Source organism: Haliotis cracherodii, unplaced genomic scaffold (genome assembly GCF_022045235.1).
Source record: "Haliotis cracherodii isolate W230 unplaced genomic scaffold, xgHalCrac1.p SCAF_1, whole genome shotgun sequence".
Taxonomy (NCBI): Eukaryota; Metazoa; Mollusca; class Gastropoda; order Lepetellida; family Haliotidae; genus Haliotis; species Haliotis cracherodii.
Window position 1 is genome coordinate 53,504,480 of NW_027266264.1, and position 19,636 is coordinate 53,524,115.

The 19,636-nt window shown below is 42.7% G+C and overlaps 1 protein-coding gene across 1 annotated transcript; it reads left to right on the plus strand.

Annotated features, from left to right (window-relative positions):
- Nucleotides 1-1,628: 1,628 nt before the first annotated feature.
- LOC139456252 (uncharacterized) lies at nucleotides 1,629-19,016 on the plus strand. Its single transcript, XM_071237873.1, has 3 exons — nucleotides 1,629-1,711; nucleotides 1,924-1,936; nucleotides 16,962-19,016. The coding sequence occupies exons 1-3, from the start codon at nucleotides 1,629-1,631 to the stop codon at nucleotides 19,014-19,016; spliced, it is 2,151 nt and encodes a 716-aa protein (XP_071093974.1).
- The last annotated feature ends 620 nt before the right edge of the window (nucleotides 19,017-19,636 follow it).

The following is a 19,636-nucleotide window of genomic DNA, read 5'->3' on the forward strand; positions in this document are numbered from 1 at the left end:
CAAGATTCATGGCTGGCCATTGCATTCTTGTGATGTTTTGCTGCTGGAGGTAGTCAGTAAAGATACGTGCACGGTAGGCACGAGCGTTATCGTCTTGAAAGAAGAAATATGGACCAGCATGGCGCAAAAAAACGGCACGACTTTTGGTGCTAGTATCTTGTCTGTGTAGTACTGCTAAGTGACCCATTCACTGGAAAATATGCAGTGGCGTTCTGGCAGTCGTAGGGATTCCGCTCCACGTCATTCCAGACCCACCCCTAATCTGTCCTGTTAGCTTATGTTGATGTTCGTTAGAACGCCTCCAGACACAATCACGCCTATCCAGAAACCCAGGGTGAATCTGGACTCATCTGAAAACATTACACGAGGTCATAAGAGATTATCCCTGTTCCTAAACTCCAAACAACATTGGCGTCTGGCTAGAATGTGTCGACATGTTAACGGTTGTACAACATGTTGTCGCTGAGCATGCAGAGATCAATGACCAAATATAACTGCAAATTTTCATTTCAGGAAATGCTAGTCCAGAAAGTCTGCTTAGAGATTGCAACGTCGTACAATCATGTAAAACATTAACGCAAGAGAATGATTAGCCTCGATTATCTGTCGGATCAGATCCGAATAGCAGTGGAAATGATATGAATGGATCACTGAAAATCTGTGATGGCACCAAGTCCTGCTCTACCGGTAGCACCCGCCACACACACAAGTTCAATAAAATGTGTTACTTTGTTGCCTTACGCCACACAGCAGTACACTTGCCATACAAGGACAGCCTGTAAATAATCGAGTCTTGACCAGACAAACCAGTGGTTGTGGACTAGAAACTCAAGCGATAGGACGTTTTCTGATTTTTTGAATACTAAAAACGATGTATTAATTTCGAAATACATCTGCAGGCTGTAAGTGCATACAATCTGTTGCTTAAAGAAATTATTTAAATTTGAAACACATTTGGGTGAATGTAATTATAATATTTTGAAATAAACACTTTCCTACATGCATGTTGTCACATGGACATACCAGATAAAAGTGATATTCATCCTCAGTAGATTACCCACGGGAACATTCCGGGTTACAATTCGGCCCCAGCGACCTACACATGTATGCTCGTCCGTGGCGACGGTGACTTGGTTGATTGGATGCCACCGTACTCCCACGGCGGGGGAGCGTGCTCATTATAGTAATCATTGGTATGTCAAGTCATTTGTTTTTGCTGACAGGCCGATGTCAAATAGCTGGAATATTGCAGAGTATGGAGTTTAACAAACAAACGCACAAGTCACACAGAAGAGTGTTTGTTATTTGAAAAGAAAGGATAAGACAATACATGTATTATTTGTTTTATGGGGCAAATAGTAACTTAGGGCACGTTTCTAGTTCGCTTTAAAAACAATGAGAAGGAGACAGATGTTTAATTCTAATTCTTAGCGCCGTTTTGTCGCATTCATAACTAACAACAAGTAATGAGGTCGTGGACGTCAACCGCTTTGATGAGACCTTCGAGACGGGCGTCGTGATACCACAATGAAAATCGTGCGAATTTTAATTACAACAAAAATTTTTTGACACGTTTCAGATAATTGACCACAAGTGGAAAGAATAATAGTCTACCGTTAGCTTCCAGCATGTCATCGGATGCTGATACAGTCCCAGAGCGGGAGAAAGTGAGGTGTCTGGAGATGGGGTTGGGGATGGAGGCGATGTACAGGTAGGTTTTCATGATGTGCTGCTAATAGATCGGCATTTCCTTACAGTAACACATGGGAGACATAAAGCGAAGGTTCCAGGTTCAATAAACAGCACCAGAACCAAGGATGACAAAGGTTAATATGGGTATGGGAAAGCTCCCGATAGGACCGTCTCACTTCCATTGCAACTATTTTATGGTGTTTGTTATCAATACGCTACATGTTTATGCAGTTGCTTCTCAACGGTAAGGTAATACCAACTGCGTTTCAGTGTGTACCTCAAACCATGCCATACAAACAACATACCACATTCACTTGACAGAAGATCTGTGAGTGAGTGAGTATGGTTTTACGTCACTTTTAGCAATATTCAAGCAATGTCACGGCGGGGAACATCGAAAAATGGACTTTACACATGGTACCCGGATCTTCGACAGTACGAGCCAGTGCGTTAACCACTAGGCTACCCCCATCGCCACACAACTAGAGAGCAATGCATGTCTACAGGGGACCTACATGTAATCTGTCCCTGGATCGACACACAGCTAAAGAGCCATTCATGTCTTTTGAGGACCTATTCTGTCCCTGGATGGAAACACAGGTAGAGAACCATGCAAGTCTACAGAGGACCTACATGTATTCTGTCTCTGGATGGAAACACAGCTAGAGCGCCATGTATATGTACAGATGACCTTTTCTGTCCCTGGATCGAAACACAGCTAGAGTACAATGCATGTCTATGTAGGACCTACATGTATTCTGACCGACACACAGCTGGAGAGCCATGCATATCTACAGGGTACCTACTCTGTTCCTGGATCGACAAACAGCTGAGAGCCATGCGTGTCTACAAAGGACCTACATGTATTCTGACCCTGGAACAACACAAAGCTAGAGAGCCATACATTTCTACAGGGGACCTATTCTGACCCGAGATCGACACACAGCTAGAGTGCCATGCATGTCTACAGAGGACCTACATGTATTCTGACCCTGGATTGCCATACACCAAGAGCTCCATGTATAAGTACAGAGGTCCTTTTCTGTCCCTGGATCGACACACAGCTAGAGTGCCATGCATGTCTATGTAGGACCTACATGTATTCTGACCCGGGATCGACACACAGCTGGAGAGCCATGCATATCTACAGGGTACCTACTCTGTTCCTGGATCGACACACAGCTGAGAGCCATGCGTGTCTACAAAGGACCTACATGTATTCTGACCCTGGAACAACACAAAGCTAGAGAGCCATGCATTTCTACAGGGGACCTATTCTGACCCGAGATCGACACACAGCTAGAGTGCCATGCATGTCTACAGAAGACCTACATGTATTCTGACCCTGGATTGCCATACACCAAGAGCTCCATGTATAAGTACAGAGGTCTTTTTCTGTCCCTGGATCGACACACAGCTAGAGTGCCATGCATGTCTATGTAGGACCTACAAGTATTATGACCCGGGATCGACAAACAGCTGAGAGCCATGCGTGTCTACAAAGGACCTACATGTATTCTGACCCTGGATGGAAACACAGCTAGAGCGCCATGTATATGTACAGATGACCTTTTCTGTCCCTGGATCGAAACACAGCTAGAGTACAATGCATGTCTATGTAGGACCTACATGTATTCTGACCGACACACAGCTGGAGAGCCATGCATATCTACAGGGTACCTACTCTGTTCCTGGATCGACAAACAGCTGAGAGCCATGCGTGTCTACAAAGGACCTACATGTATTCTGACCCTGGAACAACACAAAGCTAGAGAGCCATACATTTCTACAGGGGACCTATTCTGACCCGAGATCGACACACAGCTAGAGTGCCATGCATGTCTACAGAGGACCTACATGTATTCTGACCCTGGATTGCCATACACCAAGAGCTCCATGTATAAGTACAGAGGTCCTTTTCTGTCCCTGGATCGACACACAGCTAGAGTGCCATGCATGTCTATGTAGGACCTACATGTATTCTGACCCGGGATCGACACACAGCTGGAGAGCCATGCATATCTACAGGGTACCTACTCTGTTCCTGGATCGACACACAGCTGAGAGCCATGCGTGTCTACAAAGGACCTACATGTATTCTGACCCTGGAACAACACAAAGCTAGAGAGCCATGCATTTCTACAGGGGACCTATTCTGACCCGAGATCGACACACAGCTAGAGTGCCATGCATGTCTACAGAAGACCTACATGTATTCTGACCCTGGATTGCCATACACCAAGAGCTCCATGTATAAGTACAGAGGTCTTTTTCTGTCCCTGGATCGACACACAGCTAGAGTGCCATGCATGTCTATGTAGGACCTACAAGTATTATGACCCGGGATCGACAAACAGCTGAGAGCCATGCGTGTCTACAAAGGACCTACATGTATTCTGACCCTGGAACAACACAAAGCTAGAGAGCCATACATTTCTACAGGGGACCTATTCTGACCCGAGATCGACACACAGCTAGAGTGTCATGCATATCTACAGAGGACCTACATGTATTCTGACCCTGGATTGTCATACACCAAGAGCTCCATGTATAAGTACAGAGGTCCTTTTCTGTCCCTGGATCGACACACAGCTAGAGTGCCATGCATGTCTATGTAGGACCTACAAGTATTCTAACCCGGGATCGACACACAGCTGGAGAGCCATGCATATCTACAGGGTACCTACTCTGTCCCTGGATGGAAACACAGCTAGAGAGCCATGCGTGTCTACAAAGGACCTACATGTATTCTGACCCTGGAACAACACAAAGCTAGAGGGCCATGCATGTCTACAGGGGACCTACTCTGACCCGGGATAGACACACAGCTGGAGAGCCATGCATATCTACAGAGTACCTACTCTGTCCCTGGATGGAAACACAGCTGAGAGCCATGCGTGTCTACAAAGGACCTACATGTATTCTGACCCTGGAACAACACAAAGCTAGAGAGCCATGCATTTCTACAGGGGACCTATTCTGACCCGAGATCGACACACAGCTGGAGTGCCATGCATGTCTACTGAGGACCTACATGTATTCTGACCCTGGATTGCCATAGACCAAGAGCTCCATGTATAAGTACAGAGGACCTTTTCTGTCCCTGGATCGACACACAGCTAGAGTGCCATGCATGTCTATGTAGGACCTACATGTATTCTGACCCGGGATCGACACACAGCTGGAGAGCCATGCATATCTACAGGGTAACTACTACAGGGTACCTACACAGCTGAGAGCCATGCGTGTCTACAAAGGACCTACATGTATTCTGACCCTGGAACAACACAAAGCTAGAGAGCCATACATGTCTACAGGGGACCTACTCTGACCCTGGATCGACACACAGCTAGAGAGCCATGCATATCTACAGAGGACCTATTCTGACCCGGGATCTCTACAGTGAGACACACATGTGCATGTCCTATGGGGAATCAAACCCGGGGCATTTACGAGACGAATGAACAATTTGTTTACTTCAGTGACATTTCCGAATCATGTTTACATGCTTGATGCACATAAGCTACGACTTTTTACAGGAACACAATTAAGACATACATGTACTTGTCTATATGTACGAACATGTAAACAGACTTGAACGCAATAATATATTGCATGCACATTCATACCATGAAACCGTTCGAAAAAACATTGAAAATATAGGAACAGTACAGTGTGTTAAGCTTATAAAATCTGCACATGGCAGCGAAAGTTTCTGTGCAATGAAGAGTTAGGGAGGAACTTCTCTTTGGAAAAGAAACATATCTTGAATTAAATCGCTCTAAAATAACAAAGAATCACATAAAAAAGAATTTGAAATATTAAAAGGGCTCTTGGGTAGCCCAGTGGTTTAAACGTTGACTCGTCACGCCGTAGGCCCAGGTTCGATTCAGAACATGGGTATAATGTGTGAAGCCCATTTTCCTGGGTCCTCCGCCGTTATAAGGCTGGAATATTGCTAAAAGCGACGTAAAACCATACTCACTCACTCACTGATATATTAAAACATTAAACTATGTTGATGTAAAATCAAACGTTTTGGTGGGGAGCGTAAATGGATTACTGGTCTTATTTTAGGAAACGAAATGTAGGTCTTAATACGACCGCGTCAATATGTATTTCACTTTATCATGCCATTGAAAAAATGAGTTCCTACAAATTATAGCTTTGAGAAAACACGTTTATTTGGAAACATGGCATCTTCCAGATTTTCTTTGAAGAACTTGGAAACAGATGCGCGTTTCTGAGAAGATGTGCAACTGTCGTTGAAACTGCAAACGATTATATAACATAAATTCAGTCTGTGCTTACACCGAGATGTGTGATGTTATCCTGATGATATGATATTTGCATTACTGGGAACGTTCATCCTTTGAGGTATAAATCATTGGCAGCAACGTGAGATTTACAAACTAAATAAACACAAGACTTGGATTAATTTATTTCGGATGAATGTTTTCATAGAACAGACTTGGAAACACCTCAGTACGAAATAATTAATTCTTTACCTATCCTTGTGGAGCTGCAAGATATGGTGCGTGCACACATGCAACAAACTACACCTGAGTGGTATGTAGGGAGCGCTGGAGGAACAGAGCGATTACGTCGCAATAAGAGGAATATCAAAGTTAACGAAGTAAGAAATTATTGTGATAAATAAAGAGGGTGAGTATGAATGCCCTTTTTGGAATGTGATTCTGTCGGCCATCAATTTGTTTTAGCTGACTTGCCATAGTCTTGTATTATTGTGTTTATTGGTGTTTTGGGATGTGCTTTGACACTCGTCATTGTAAAAAGTACATTAAAAAAGTGACCTGAATGATGAGTTTATGATGAGTGCAATTACCACTGTGTTATGATGTGTGTTATCAATACGCTACATGTCAATGCGGCTGCTTCACCAAATGTGTTTCAGTATGTGTTTTGAAACATATGCCATCTAAACAACATACAACATTCACTTGTCAGAGGACCCTAGACTAACATTTAGTCTCTGAAATCTTATATTACACAATGTCCTTCTTGACTCTAAAAATAAAAAAAATTCCCTATGTGGAATAGAGCTACCTTGAGCTGGCTAGACTTGCTTTTGTATGCATTTCTAGATTATTATTTTTTCATAAAAAAATATATTCCACGGTCATGGTGCAGGACTTAGAGGACCCGTGAAGACCCGGTTAGAATTGGTCTTCAATAACCCATGTCGGTCGTAAAAGACGACTAACGGGATCACTGGTCAGACTCGCTGACTTGGTTGATGCATGTCATTGCATGTATTGCGTAGACCGATGCTCATGCTTTCAATCATTGGAATATATGGTCCAGAATAATATTTACAGACCGCGTTACATACCTGGAATAATGCAGAGTTCGGCGTTTGACAACAAATAAACAAAAACAAAACTTGTTAGAGCCTCAGTTGTACATACTAAACTTGTGAGATGATAACATCCACGTGTTATTTACAATGTATTTACTCAGAAATGACTTGCGCGGCTGAAAACTTGACAGTAAATTCAGCGTCTACTTCTCATTATGACATCAGGCATTGCTAAATGCATCGACAACTGGCTTGCCATTATATCTCCATAAACAAGTGTAAGGAATACTAAGCTCTAGGTGATGTGTGTTAAGTGTGTGTTTAGTGTGAGGCCGTAGGTTTTTGGTGATACTAGTATGCTGGGTTAGATATAATGCTTATTTATATATATTTAAGGGTTTCAGTTGACAGCCCACGTCGGAGACGTTAACAACTTTGGTTAAAGCCACGAGCACGGATATGGTATTTACAACAATTATTTTGTGTAGAGTGTATTGTGTGGACTTTAGTGTGTAGTCTTCAGTGTGTAGAGTGTAGTGTTATGTAGATTGTAGCGTGTATTATGTATAGCGTAATGTGCAGAGTTTAGTGTGCTGTCTGTAATACTTAGTATGTATTGTATGGTGCATATACATACCGATTAGAGTGTGATGCATCTTTTGATTTTAGTATTATACGATATTTTCATCTTGGAGCAGAACAAATACAGAGCATGATAAAATAATAATAATAATAATAATAATAATAATATCATTATTATTATTATTATTATTATTATTATTATTTTAATTTATTATTTACAGATTAGATATAAAGAAATGCAGCAAAGAGGGTTTGGTCGATCATGGCACAGTCAGGCTGGTTAGGCTCATCATCAGCTCAGGTCCCTTGCCCCCTCTACACGCAGCCCAGAAAGCGAATGGGACTTCTCCCGGGAAGCACTGCCTTGTCATACCCACCCAGAACTTTTCGTAAATGTGAAGACTCCCCATCACTGCAGCCTTCTGCCTTACCCAGATTGTCAGAAGGGCTGTATTCCTGGTAGCAAACCCGGGTACTCTCCCGATGTCAGTCAACAGATTGGGAGGTACCAAACCTAAGGTACCTAGAACAATGGGGAGTGGTTACTTTGGATGCAAGCGTGACATTTCAAAAGCAAGGTCTGCATATTTGCCATGTTTTTCCTCAGTCTTGTCAATCACATTACTATCAAACAGGACAGAAAATTCAATGATATAAATGATTTCATTGGATTTATAAAAAAGGACCAGATCAGGTTTGTTGGCCTGGATATGTCTGAGGCTGGATACGGGCCTATTCCAAAGGATTTAGTATTCATCATTTTCCAATACGCCCTCTACATATTCCGGGTCGTACCGTGGATGGACCTCTGTGTCAAAACTACAAGCATAGCGAAGACCCCATCATGTCGCTTAAGATACTGTGTCTGTGTCATCCACTGACAATGTGTTGGACAGTCTCATTAATTTCATTACATAATCTACATTTAATATTCACATTCTGATGCAAAATCACATATTATTATTATTATTATTATTAATAATATTATTATTATCTTGTTAATTGTTTATGTTGCAGGATTAACAAAGTTTACAAGCATCACACAGATGGGCGATGAAGTGAGACTAACCTTTAAGAATCTCCATTTATGGACATTCCATTGCGTGCCGCGTCTGGAATGGAGCTCCTCGTGGTGATTCTTTGAAAATTCTTTCAGTTATGACACGGTGTGTCAGCTTGATATTGATGGCAAGTGTAACCCGATGCAGGTCTTAGACATTTACCACGTTGGTGAAACCCATGTACACGAGATGACTTCGTGAGTGAAGCATATGATGACTCATCGTCTCGGAAGCATCTCACTCGTTGAGTTATGCTTCAGTTATCTCTCAACTATCTTTCACGCTTTGCCTAGCATAACTTCTTACAAAGGCTTCATACATCTTCTCATTCAGAATTTCGCTTCGTGTTATAACTTAAACTCTCTGGACCTTGTTCAAAAGCAATTACCAAAAGAACAACATCTCTGCTGAGATGTACATATGTCTAAAAACGGCTAAATACCTTTCTTTTATAAATTGTTTATTCGTCATGAAAATACCCCATTCAGTGTCTTCCCCAGATGAAGATCATTCTGTATCTGCTACCTTTCTTTTAAAAAAACAACATGATTCTTTATCGTCCGTCGGCGTTAAAACATACATCATTCAACACATTGGATGCTGTCGTTTCTCATGCTATGTTTGCTAAACATGACTAAAAATAAAGTTGATATACGTGCCCCTTGCTCAAGCTAAGAGCAAAGGTGTTCTAGAAATAGACTCTAGCTTTCTTTCCCATCTATAAATATAAGCTCATTACTATTTTGAAGGATGCCATTTCAAACGGTAAGAGGAAGTTAAATGGGTGTCGTGACAGATACTCCTATCTTGCTTCTGTAGAAAGTACAGAACATTCATCAAAAACATATCGAATTCCTGGACATCCCTCGGAAGAAGATAGATTACAATGTTTGTAAATATTTCTGATAAACATAACAAGATACAAATAGAGCTGTACTGGATGCATACAGTCATAAACAACCCGAGCTCTATCCCTTCGTCTTCTTTTGTAATTCCAGCTCATACAAGACATATTTTTACTTCTAGACGTGTAGGATTTATAAGTTATTACTTATAGTATTCAGAGTAAACAGTTGGTTTGTTTTTTAACGCCGCACTCAGCAATATTCCAGCTACAGGACGGCGGTCTGTAAATAATCGAGTCTGGACAAGACAATCCAGTGACTAATATCATGAGCATCGATCCATGCAATTCGAAATCGATGAAATGCATCAACCATGTCAGCGAGCCTGACCACCCGATCCCGTTAGTCGCCTCTTACGAAAAGCATAGTCGCCTTTTACGGCAAGCACGGATTGCTGAAGACCTATTCGTCCCGGATCTTCACGGGAGAATGTAAACAGGAAGTTTTTCATCATGTAAATTGCACTTTATAATAAAATTTTCAAAAGTGTTTAACCTGGAATTGCTAATGTATTTTAATTCCAAATGGCGCTTAGTGGCACAGTCAGAAGCGGACGAATTTGACGACTGAAATAAGAATGTGTTTACGCTCTCAGTGCAAAGAGATTCAACTGTACAAAATGTTTTCAAGTATTATACTATTGTGTATGGATTGATATTTGCACATTAATAAACGTATTCAGAAGCGACAGAATTTGGCTTGTGAAATTGTACCTGAGAAACGTTGCTTTGCAACTGCCACCTCTAAATAATCAGTATTAGTGAGCACTGCCACATGGGGGCCGTGTGTCTGTGTACATACAAGACGTAAACGCCATAGATTAACCACTTTCGAGTATCTGCCGATACAGATTCCATGAGGCGCAAAAGCCAAAATAGCGGTGAAAATGATATGAGGCGCAAAAACCATAATAGCGGTGGAAATGATATGAGGCGCAAAAGCCAAAATAGCGGTGAAAATGATATGAGGCGCAAAAGCCAAAACAGCGGTGAAAATGATATGAGGTGCAAAAGCCAAAACAGCGGTGAAAATGATATGAGGCGCAAAAGCCAAAATAGCGATGAAAATGATATGAGGCGCAAAAGCCAAAATAGCGGTGAAAATGATATGACTGGATCACAGAAAAACGGGTGTTCGTGAAAAGGTTAAGAACTGTCATCCAATGTTGTGACGGTATCAGACGGACAGTGTGGTTTTTGCGCTGCTTTGATCAATATTCCATCACAATCACTGCGGTAGTCACCAGAGTGGGTTTGACATATTGATTGTACACATTTGGAGAATCAAACACGGGCGAACGACGAACGGCTGGACTGACACCCCAACCAATAACCCCCACCCCCGCCCCATTTGATCTTTGTAGAGACTGTCATTCGGTGAGCGGAAGGTCGTTGGTTCGATCCTCTGTCCCAATCATGCAAAAAGATGATATTGGTTATAACCCTGCCCGGCGTTCAGGGAGGTAACAAGGACCGGACGGCTCGGAATATGTATATCTTATGTGTCTGAATGGGGTATCCATGTTGAACTACAGCATGGTATCTCAGTGGGCAGTGCTATAACACCGACATAGTCCGGACTAGTACAGGCACCACATACAAAGGTGCATGGGCGTCGCTACGTAAGTGCAATGATATTGAACGCGATGTTCACCAATTTCACCTCAAACCAGCTGTATATAAGTTGCGACGTCATTGGCTACTCTACGGAGATGTACAGTCATATGTCATGGCAGTTAGCATGTCAGAGTGAGTGAGTGAGTGAGTGAGTGAGTGACCGAGCGAGTGAGTTTGGTTTAACGCCGCTCTTAACATTATTCCAGTTATATCACGGCGTGTCAGCTTAATATGGGAGGAAAGCCCTAAGTGATGCAGGTCTCAGACGTTTACTACTTCGGTGAAACCCACGAGCACGGGTATGGTGCTGACAAACCTAGAAACATAATCGGGGCGAACCGGGATTCGAACCAACAATCATAACTTTCTGGCGTGCCCAAGGGACGCAACTCTGCATTGAGAAACACGGCTCCTTAGACGACTGTGCCAGCCGTGTCCTCTGTGAAACAAAACATAGGTACATTATAATACAATTTGCGTATAACATATTCATCTACAGTAACCACTTTGAGGGAAACACCCCCCAGCTATTGTTGCACATGATCCCACTTTCTGTATTATAAACAATCTGTCACAGTCAGTCATTAAGGTGACGAGGTCATTGAGGTCACACAGTGTGATAACAAAACGAGAGTAAACAATTTTCGAGTTGCGAGTTGCGAGCCGTGAGTTGTCATTTGAGAGTCATAATTCGCAAATTGCGATAAATGATATGAAGATTTCATTTTTGTATGTAAAATATATGCATTCGAAAGGAAGACTAGCCCTACAGATCCTACTTTACAGATACATACCAAGCTTCCATCAGCATCCCCACTCCCTTTTTGTGGAAAGTTTAACAAGGATCATACATGACTCTCCTGATACCGAAAAGATATCTAAAGAACAGGTAATATGATTGTAGGGTCGCTTTTAATTAGACCATGTATATTAAATAGCATCCGGTATGTAACGTCAGCTAGTCATCCCAACATCGAAACTAAAATCCTATGGTTTATAAGAAATAACTGCTTCACAGAAATGGCATATGCTCTTCCAGATTCCCTCAGAGCAGCCCCATCACTTGATCTTTTCACGCCATGACCTTAAACAGTTTTGTTTGACAACTCAGCCATTTGACTTTAATGTAAATATGTATTTGTGTTGTCAGCGCTTTGATCATGTTTTATGGCGTGGAAGTTAGCGTATTATAAGAATTCTTCATATATATTACATAGCTCTCAGATTCAGATATTTAAAATCGATCTAACAGAGTTTGATAATAAAATGTATCGTAATATATTAATCTACCCTAACCAGTTTGAGGATACCGCTTCCCAGCTATTGTCCCACGTGAATCCAATTTCTGTATTACACACAATCTGTCACAGCCAGTCCTTGAGATGGAGAGTCACACAGTGTGAAAGCAAAGCCTTGAGAAACTTTGTTTACTGAGCCTCAGTCTGAATGAATTCAATAGCAATGAAACTTAGGCAGCTGCAATCTGTTAACGAGGTACTGAAACATATCAGCATTCTGGGCGTCCCTTGAAGATAATGAAAGATGATTTTGGAAAAAGTGAAAACACAAAAGTCGCAACTCGCAATTCAGCAATATGAATACCCGCGCCAAACCTTGAGACATTTCGTTAACTAAGCCTTACATAATAGCCTTATTCTGCTGTTGATACATGCTAATGAAACATTGGCAGCTGTAATGTGTTAATGAGATGCTGAAACATATGAGCATTCTAGGTGTTTCTGTTAGATATGAAAAGTGAATTTGGAAATCGCAATTTAGCAATATCCATCTGTTAATCACCGAGTCAGACGAAACAGTTATTGATTTATTGACCAAAGATCCATTCCGATAACATATGATCAGTTAGTATTCATATTTGATCGATCCTTATTTTAGTCAGCTCGTTGACAAATAGCGGCTACTGTTGACCTATTCCGCCCTGGATTCCACACAGGGGGGACAATCAATGGTGTTGTTAATATGTGTGGTGGCATTACACATCTAAGTTTCAATGAGTAATGGACATATCTCGTTGAAAGTTTTCTCTTGGCGACATATAGCTCCTTGCTCAAAAACTGATGTACAGTTTGAGTTGATGTCTATCAACACCTGGTCCCAGAGTGGTTGTGATTAATTCCCCTGGTTCTGGTATAAGATTTATTGGGTCGTGTTATCTGATCAGCCGCTATCAACTCAGGCCTGGGGAATCTCTTCATACAAAACCCTGGACTGTATAATAAACATTAGACCTGCCAGAAAGTGACAATCGGCCACACATCTGTTTATCTGACTTTCGCCAGTATACGTTTAGTGCGATCAAGGATTAAATGTAAGACATATCTTAAATATATATCAGTCAAGAATGTAAGCCAATGTCTGCTTCCGATTCTACGACTATAAGCAGACGTCATACACCACCCCGGAGTCATTAGGAACACTAAAGTGAAGATTCACCGCAAGACTGTTCTGCACTCTGATTTAAATCCACTAATATCCTCTCCTCATTTTTCCTCGTCTGCCTATGCACCTGTATCCACTGCAAGACTCTTTTCCTCGCTCCTCTCTTTGACCCGAATCCCCTGCAAAACTCGCTGCTAGACCACTAACTCCACTCCTGGCTCCACTGCAAAACCCCTTTCTAAAATCCTCACCTACTCAAATGCAAAACTTTAGAATCCTATCCTGGCTCCACTGCCAGACTCCTTTATAGAACCTTCTCATGGCTCCTCTGCAAGCCCGTAGAATCCTCTCATGGCTTCAATGAAAGATTTCCAAATTGACTTCTCTCTTTTCTCCACTGCAAGACTCTCGCTTGGGCCCACGTGATACTTGTACTCAAATTCACATTATGTTTTTATGCCGAACAAGGGTTCAAATATCCCTGGCGGATGATGAAATATTAATGTTATGATCGGTCATGAGAAGAAGATACATCATTGAAAAATGATTAGCACACATAGAATGGTTTCCGAACCAAAATGTAACGCTCCAGCACATCAGGAAACCCGAGCTCGAGAACGATGCAATTCCTCAGTGCTCCTGTCATTCTTGATTTTGACACTTCAGTGATAGGTCGTCAAATCGCTTTTCGCCATTTGTATTGTTGATTTTCATTATCCACAGTAAACGTAAGCTATCTGTTCTTGCTTTAAAGCGGTATGTGCGATCAGATTGGAAATGCAGCATCTACAACGTAACGAACAGCTAAGAGATATTGGCATGTTCAAACAGAGAACTCAGCGAGAGGTAACCAATATGTTCAGTGTATCTCAATCAGTGATTGGCTGACACTGGCAAACGTTTCTGCAGACACAAAATGTTAATGATCGGCCACGCACAGGGTGACACAGATCCAGGATCGATTTCTCAAAAAGCAGACTTTACGAAATGGAACCCACACAATCAAATCGATGTTCAATTGCGCACGAGCACCTGAGTTCAAGATGTTGTCCAGATATCAATGCTTGGAAGAGTACCGACTCACTCCGGACTTTCTGGATAGGCGTGGATGTGTCTGGAGGAGTCACAACGCACGTCATGCGAACGTCAACGTAAGATAACAGGACAGTTTTGGGATTCCGGAAGGCCACTGCATATTGTCCATGAAAGGGGCACTGGACAGTACTATACTGACATATGTATACTGGCGGCACTACTTGTACCGTTCGCGCGCAATGCTGGCCCACGTTTTGTCTTTCAAGGCGATTGTACCCGTGCTCACCATTCGCGTATCGTACCTAACTACCTCCAGCAGCAAATCATAACAAGGAAGCTATGTAACAAAGGTTATATTTTGGAATAACACTTTCTGAGTAAAGTACAGATTATCGTACTTTTTTGGCGATTAGGTGCCTCACTCTGGCAGTGTGGGTTCGAATCCCGGACGTGACTGAACCCCCAAACTCACGAGAATCTGTTCTCTACTCAGAAAGTGTTATCCAAAATATAATATTTGTTTCGTTTCACCACTTCATAAATGGCATTGTGTGTTCAATGATGCAATGGCCAACCGAGTCCTGACCTTTCCCCTATTGGAGCACGTCCGGGATATGATTGGGAGGAGTATGCGCAGATGTCAAAGGCAGCCCGGTATGTCCTGGGCCAGGAGATGCAAGAGGAGTGGACAAAACTCCCTCAAATTGCCATTGGGAGATTGATATGGATCGTTCCTCACCGTATAAACATGTTTGACCTTTCGTTTGGGGATGACCCATTGTTGATAAAATCATTTCAAACGTTCATTTAAATAATAATAATAATAATACACAACCCTGTCAACTGTCCTGGTTGTTTGCACCCTTACAATATGCCGCCAACATGTTCTGTTGACATTTGTGTTACACCTAGTCATTCTTTTTTCTTATCCGTTCGTGACAATCACTCGTTACGTCTTTGTATTAATGTAATCATATTGGGTTGTTTTTGTCGAATATTCCCTACTTTTTTAAAGAGAATATATTTTTTATTGCAATTTGACTGATTGTTGTGTCAATTACGGAGCAACAAGAAAAGTGAAATATGTTTGTCATTATTGAAGTCCTTTACCGGTGATCGACATCTTTTTTTTAACGGGCATGACATCAGGAAGTGTTTGTAAGCCAGGAAATGACAACCGTGGGAGTAGCGTTGAGTCCATAGTATAGGAAACTAAGAAATCATTTATTTTAGAAAAAAACATATTCAGTTGAAATAACAACTTTTAGGGCATGAGAATCGCAATACGTCATAATTTGACTTACTGTACTGAAAAATAGTCTTTCAATCATATTATCGGGTTTCACTGTTGCTGCAATCTCCATGTGTTATAACATTATCATACAATAGACAAATCAAAATGTCATATAATACATTTTAAGATACTTTCTTTTCTCACCTATGTTCGTTCATGGCGCCTACTCAAACACCTATTCTTTGAGGGGCGGTGGGATAGCATAGTGGTTAAAGCGTTTGCTCATCACGCCGAAGACCCGGTTTCGATTCCCAATATGGGTACAATGTATAAAGCCCACTTCTTGTGTCCCCCGCCGTGATCTTGCTGAAATATTGCTAAAAGCGGCGTAAAACCATACTCACTTACTCATTCTTTGAGCGCAATTGGCGCAGTTGGCACAGCGTGTACTCAACTATTATAGAGCAGAAAAATCTACTCTACTGTGGGAGTAGTATCCTGCAGAGCACACAGTGCCTACTCCTCCGTTGTACTTATGCAGCTGTTGGTGTGAACAGATTCTACTCCATTGTTGGAGTGCATAGCACCAACTCCACTATTGCAGTACACATCACCTACTCCATTGTTTCACTGCACTGCAACTGTCATTAACAGTATATAAAAAGACTACTCCACTATCGGAGTAGATAGCGACTTCTCCACTATTGGAGTGGATAGCGTCCACTCCACTGTTGGGCTGCACAGGGTCTACTCCACTGTTGGACTATATGTCAGTTATATCACAGCATGTCAGCTTAATGTGGAAGGAAAGCCCGAAGTGATGCAGGTCTCACCCAGGAGCAAGGCTATGTTGTTGAAGAACCTAGAAACATATTACATGTAACTGGGATTCGAACCCACGAGCATAGGTTCCTGGCGTGCCCAAGGGAGTCCACTCTGGGCAGCGACGTGCAGAGCAACAGTTTACTCCACTGTGGTAGTGCACAGTACCTACGTATACGCCATTGTTGAATTGCACAGCGATTACATAACTGAAGGAGTGCACAAAGACTTCAACACTGACAGTATGCAAAATGACTTTTGGAGTGAACAGCACCTTTCCCCCCTCTATTTGAGTACACAACACCTACTCCACGGTCGGAGTACACAACACCTACTCCCCTGTTGGAGTACACAACACCTACTCCCCTGTTGGAGTACACAACACCTACTCCCCTGTTGGAGTACACAACACCTACTCCACTGTTGGAGTACACAACACCTACTCCACTGTTGGAGTACACAACACCCACTCCCCTGTTGGAGTACACAACACCCTCTCCACTGTCGGAGTACACAACACCCACTCCTCTGTTGGAGTACACAACACCCACTCCACTGTTGGAGTACACAACACCTACTCCCCTGTTGGAGTACACAACACCTACTCCACTGTTGGAGTACACAACACCTACTCCACTGTTGGAGTACACAACACCCTCTCCACTGTCGGAGTACACAACACCCACTCCCCTGTTGGAGTACACAACACCTACTCCACTGTTGGAGTACACAACACCTACTCCACTGTTGGAGTACACAACACCCTCTCCACTGTCGGAGTACACAACACCCACTCCCCTGTTGGAGTACACAACACCTACTCCTCTGTTGGAGTACACAACACCCTCTCCACTGTCGGAGTACACAACACCCACTCCCCTGTTGGAGTACACAACACCTACTCCACTGTCGGAGTACACAACACCTACTCCCCTGTTGGAGTACACAACACCTACTCCTCTGTTGGAGTACACAACACCCTCTCCACTGTTGGAGTACACAACACCTACTCCACTGTCGGAGTACACAACACCCACTCCCCTGTTGGAGTACACAACACCCACTCCACTGTTGGAGTACACAACACCTACTCCCCTGTTGGAGTACACAACACCTACTCCTCTGTTGGAGTACACAACACCCTCTCCACTGTCGGAGTACACAACACCCACTCCCCTGTTGGAGTACACAACACCTACTCCACTGTTGGAGTACACAACACCCTCTCCACTGTCGGAGTACACAACACCCACTCCCCTGTTGGAGTACACAACACCTACTCCACTGTTGGAGTACACAACACCCTCTCCACTGTCGGAGTACACAACACCCACTCCCCTGTTGGAGTACACAACACCCTCTCCACTGTCGGAGTACACAAAACCTACTCCACTGTTGGAGTACACAACACCTACTCCACTGTTGGAGTACACAACACCTACTCCCCTGTTGGAGTATACAACACCTACTCCCCTGTTGGAGTACACAACACCCACTCCACTGTTGGAGTATACAACACCCACTCCACTGTTGGAGTACACAACACCTACTCCACTGTTGGAGTATGCAACACCTACTCCACGGTCGGAGTACACAACATCTATTCCACTATTGGAGTACACAACACCTACTCCACTATTGGAGTACATTACACCTACTCCACTGTTGGAGTATACAACACCTACTCCACTGTTGGAGTACACAACACCCACTCCACTGTTGGAGTACACAACACCCACTCCACTGTTGGAGTACACAACATCTACTCCACTGTTGGAGTACACAACGCCCACTCCACTGTTGGAGTACACAACACCCTCTCCACTGTTGGAGTACACAACACCCACTCCCCTGTTGGAGCATGCAACACCCACTCCACTGTTGGAGTATACAACACTTACTCCACTGTTGGAGTATACAACACCCACTCCCCTGTTGGAGTATACAACACCCACTCGACTGTTGGAATACACATCACCTACTCCACTGTTGGAATACACAGCACACACTACCCTGTTGGAGTACACAACACCTACTCCACTGTCGGAGTACACAACACCTACTCCACTGTTGGAATACACAGCACACACTACCCTGTTGGAGTACACAACACCTACTCCACTGTTGGAGTACACAACACCTACTCCACTGTTGGAGTACACAACACCTACTCCCCTGTTGGAGTATACAACACCTACTCCTCTGTTGGAGTACACAACACCTACTCCACTGTTGGAGTATACAACACCCACTCCCCTGTTGGAGTACACAACACCTACTCCACTGTCGGAGTACACAACACCTAGTCCACTGTCCGAGTACACAACACCTAGTCCACTGTTGGAGTGAACAGCCTACGCCTTTAATGATAGATATAGTCAGTAACGATCAGTAACTTGATTGGTAGAAGCGGTTTTGTGTCATGTTTTCGTGGTACTACACTGCAGTACATACAAAGTAAACTGTTGAAACTACGCGACATGTCCTCTTCAGGAATGCTGAAGCATGATAAGTCCCAAAAGGATAAAAATGCCAGTACATATATGTAAAAATATATAAAAGTAACGATATGACAGGGACAAGTGTAACAACATGAATAGCCCAGCTAAATGCACAGTCACAATGACTGTCGAGAAAATGTTAAACAATCGTGACTTGTGGAGACAACTTCCATCGGGTTCCATGTAGACCAGTTGTCCAGGTTAATCTTCTAATTCCTCAGCTGGAATCCATAAACGAACTACATGGGGAAATCATGTTTTATCACCAGATCTTTCGGTTAGTGTCCTCTTGTGACTAACTTTGAATAATGCAAATATTAATATTAGTAGTAAAATGTTTATTAATGTTTCGAACACTCATATAATAAGTGCGTCCAGCCAAAACTTACTTTTGAGCCACAATAAAAAAATTATAGCGTCGTATTTACTTTAAAAACAAAATTAATGAATGAATTTAAGATATAAATC

What these genes read in the sequence shown, in the direction of transcription:
- LOC139456252 (XM_071237873.1), top strand. Translation starts at nt 1,629, where the DNA reads ATGTCATCGGATGCTGATACAGTCCCAGAGCGGGAGAAAGTGAGGTGT.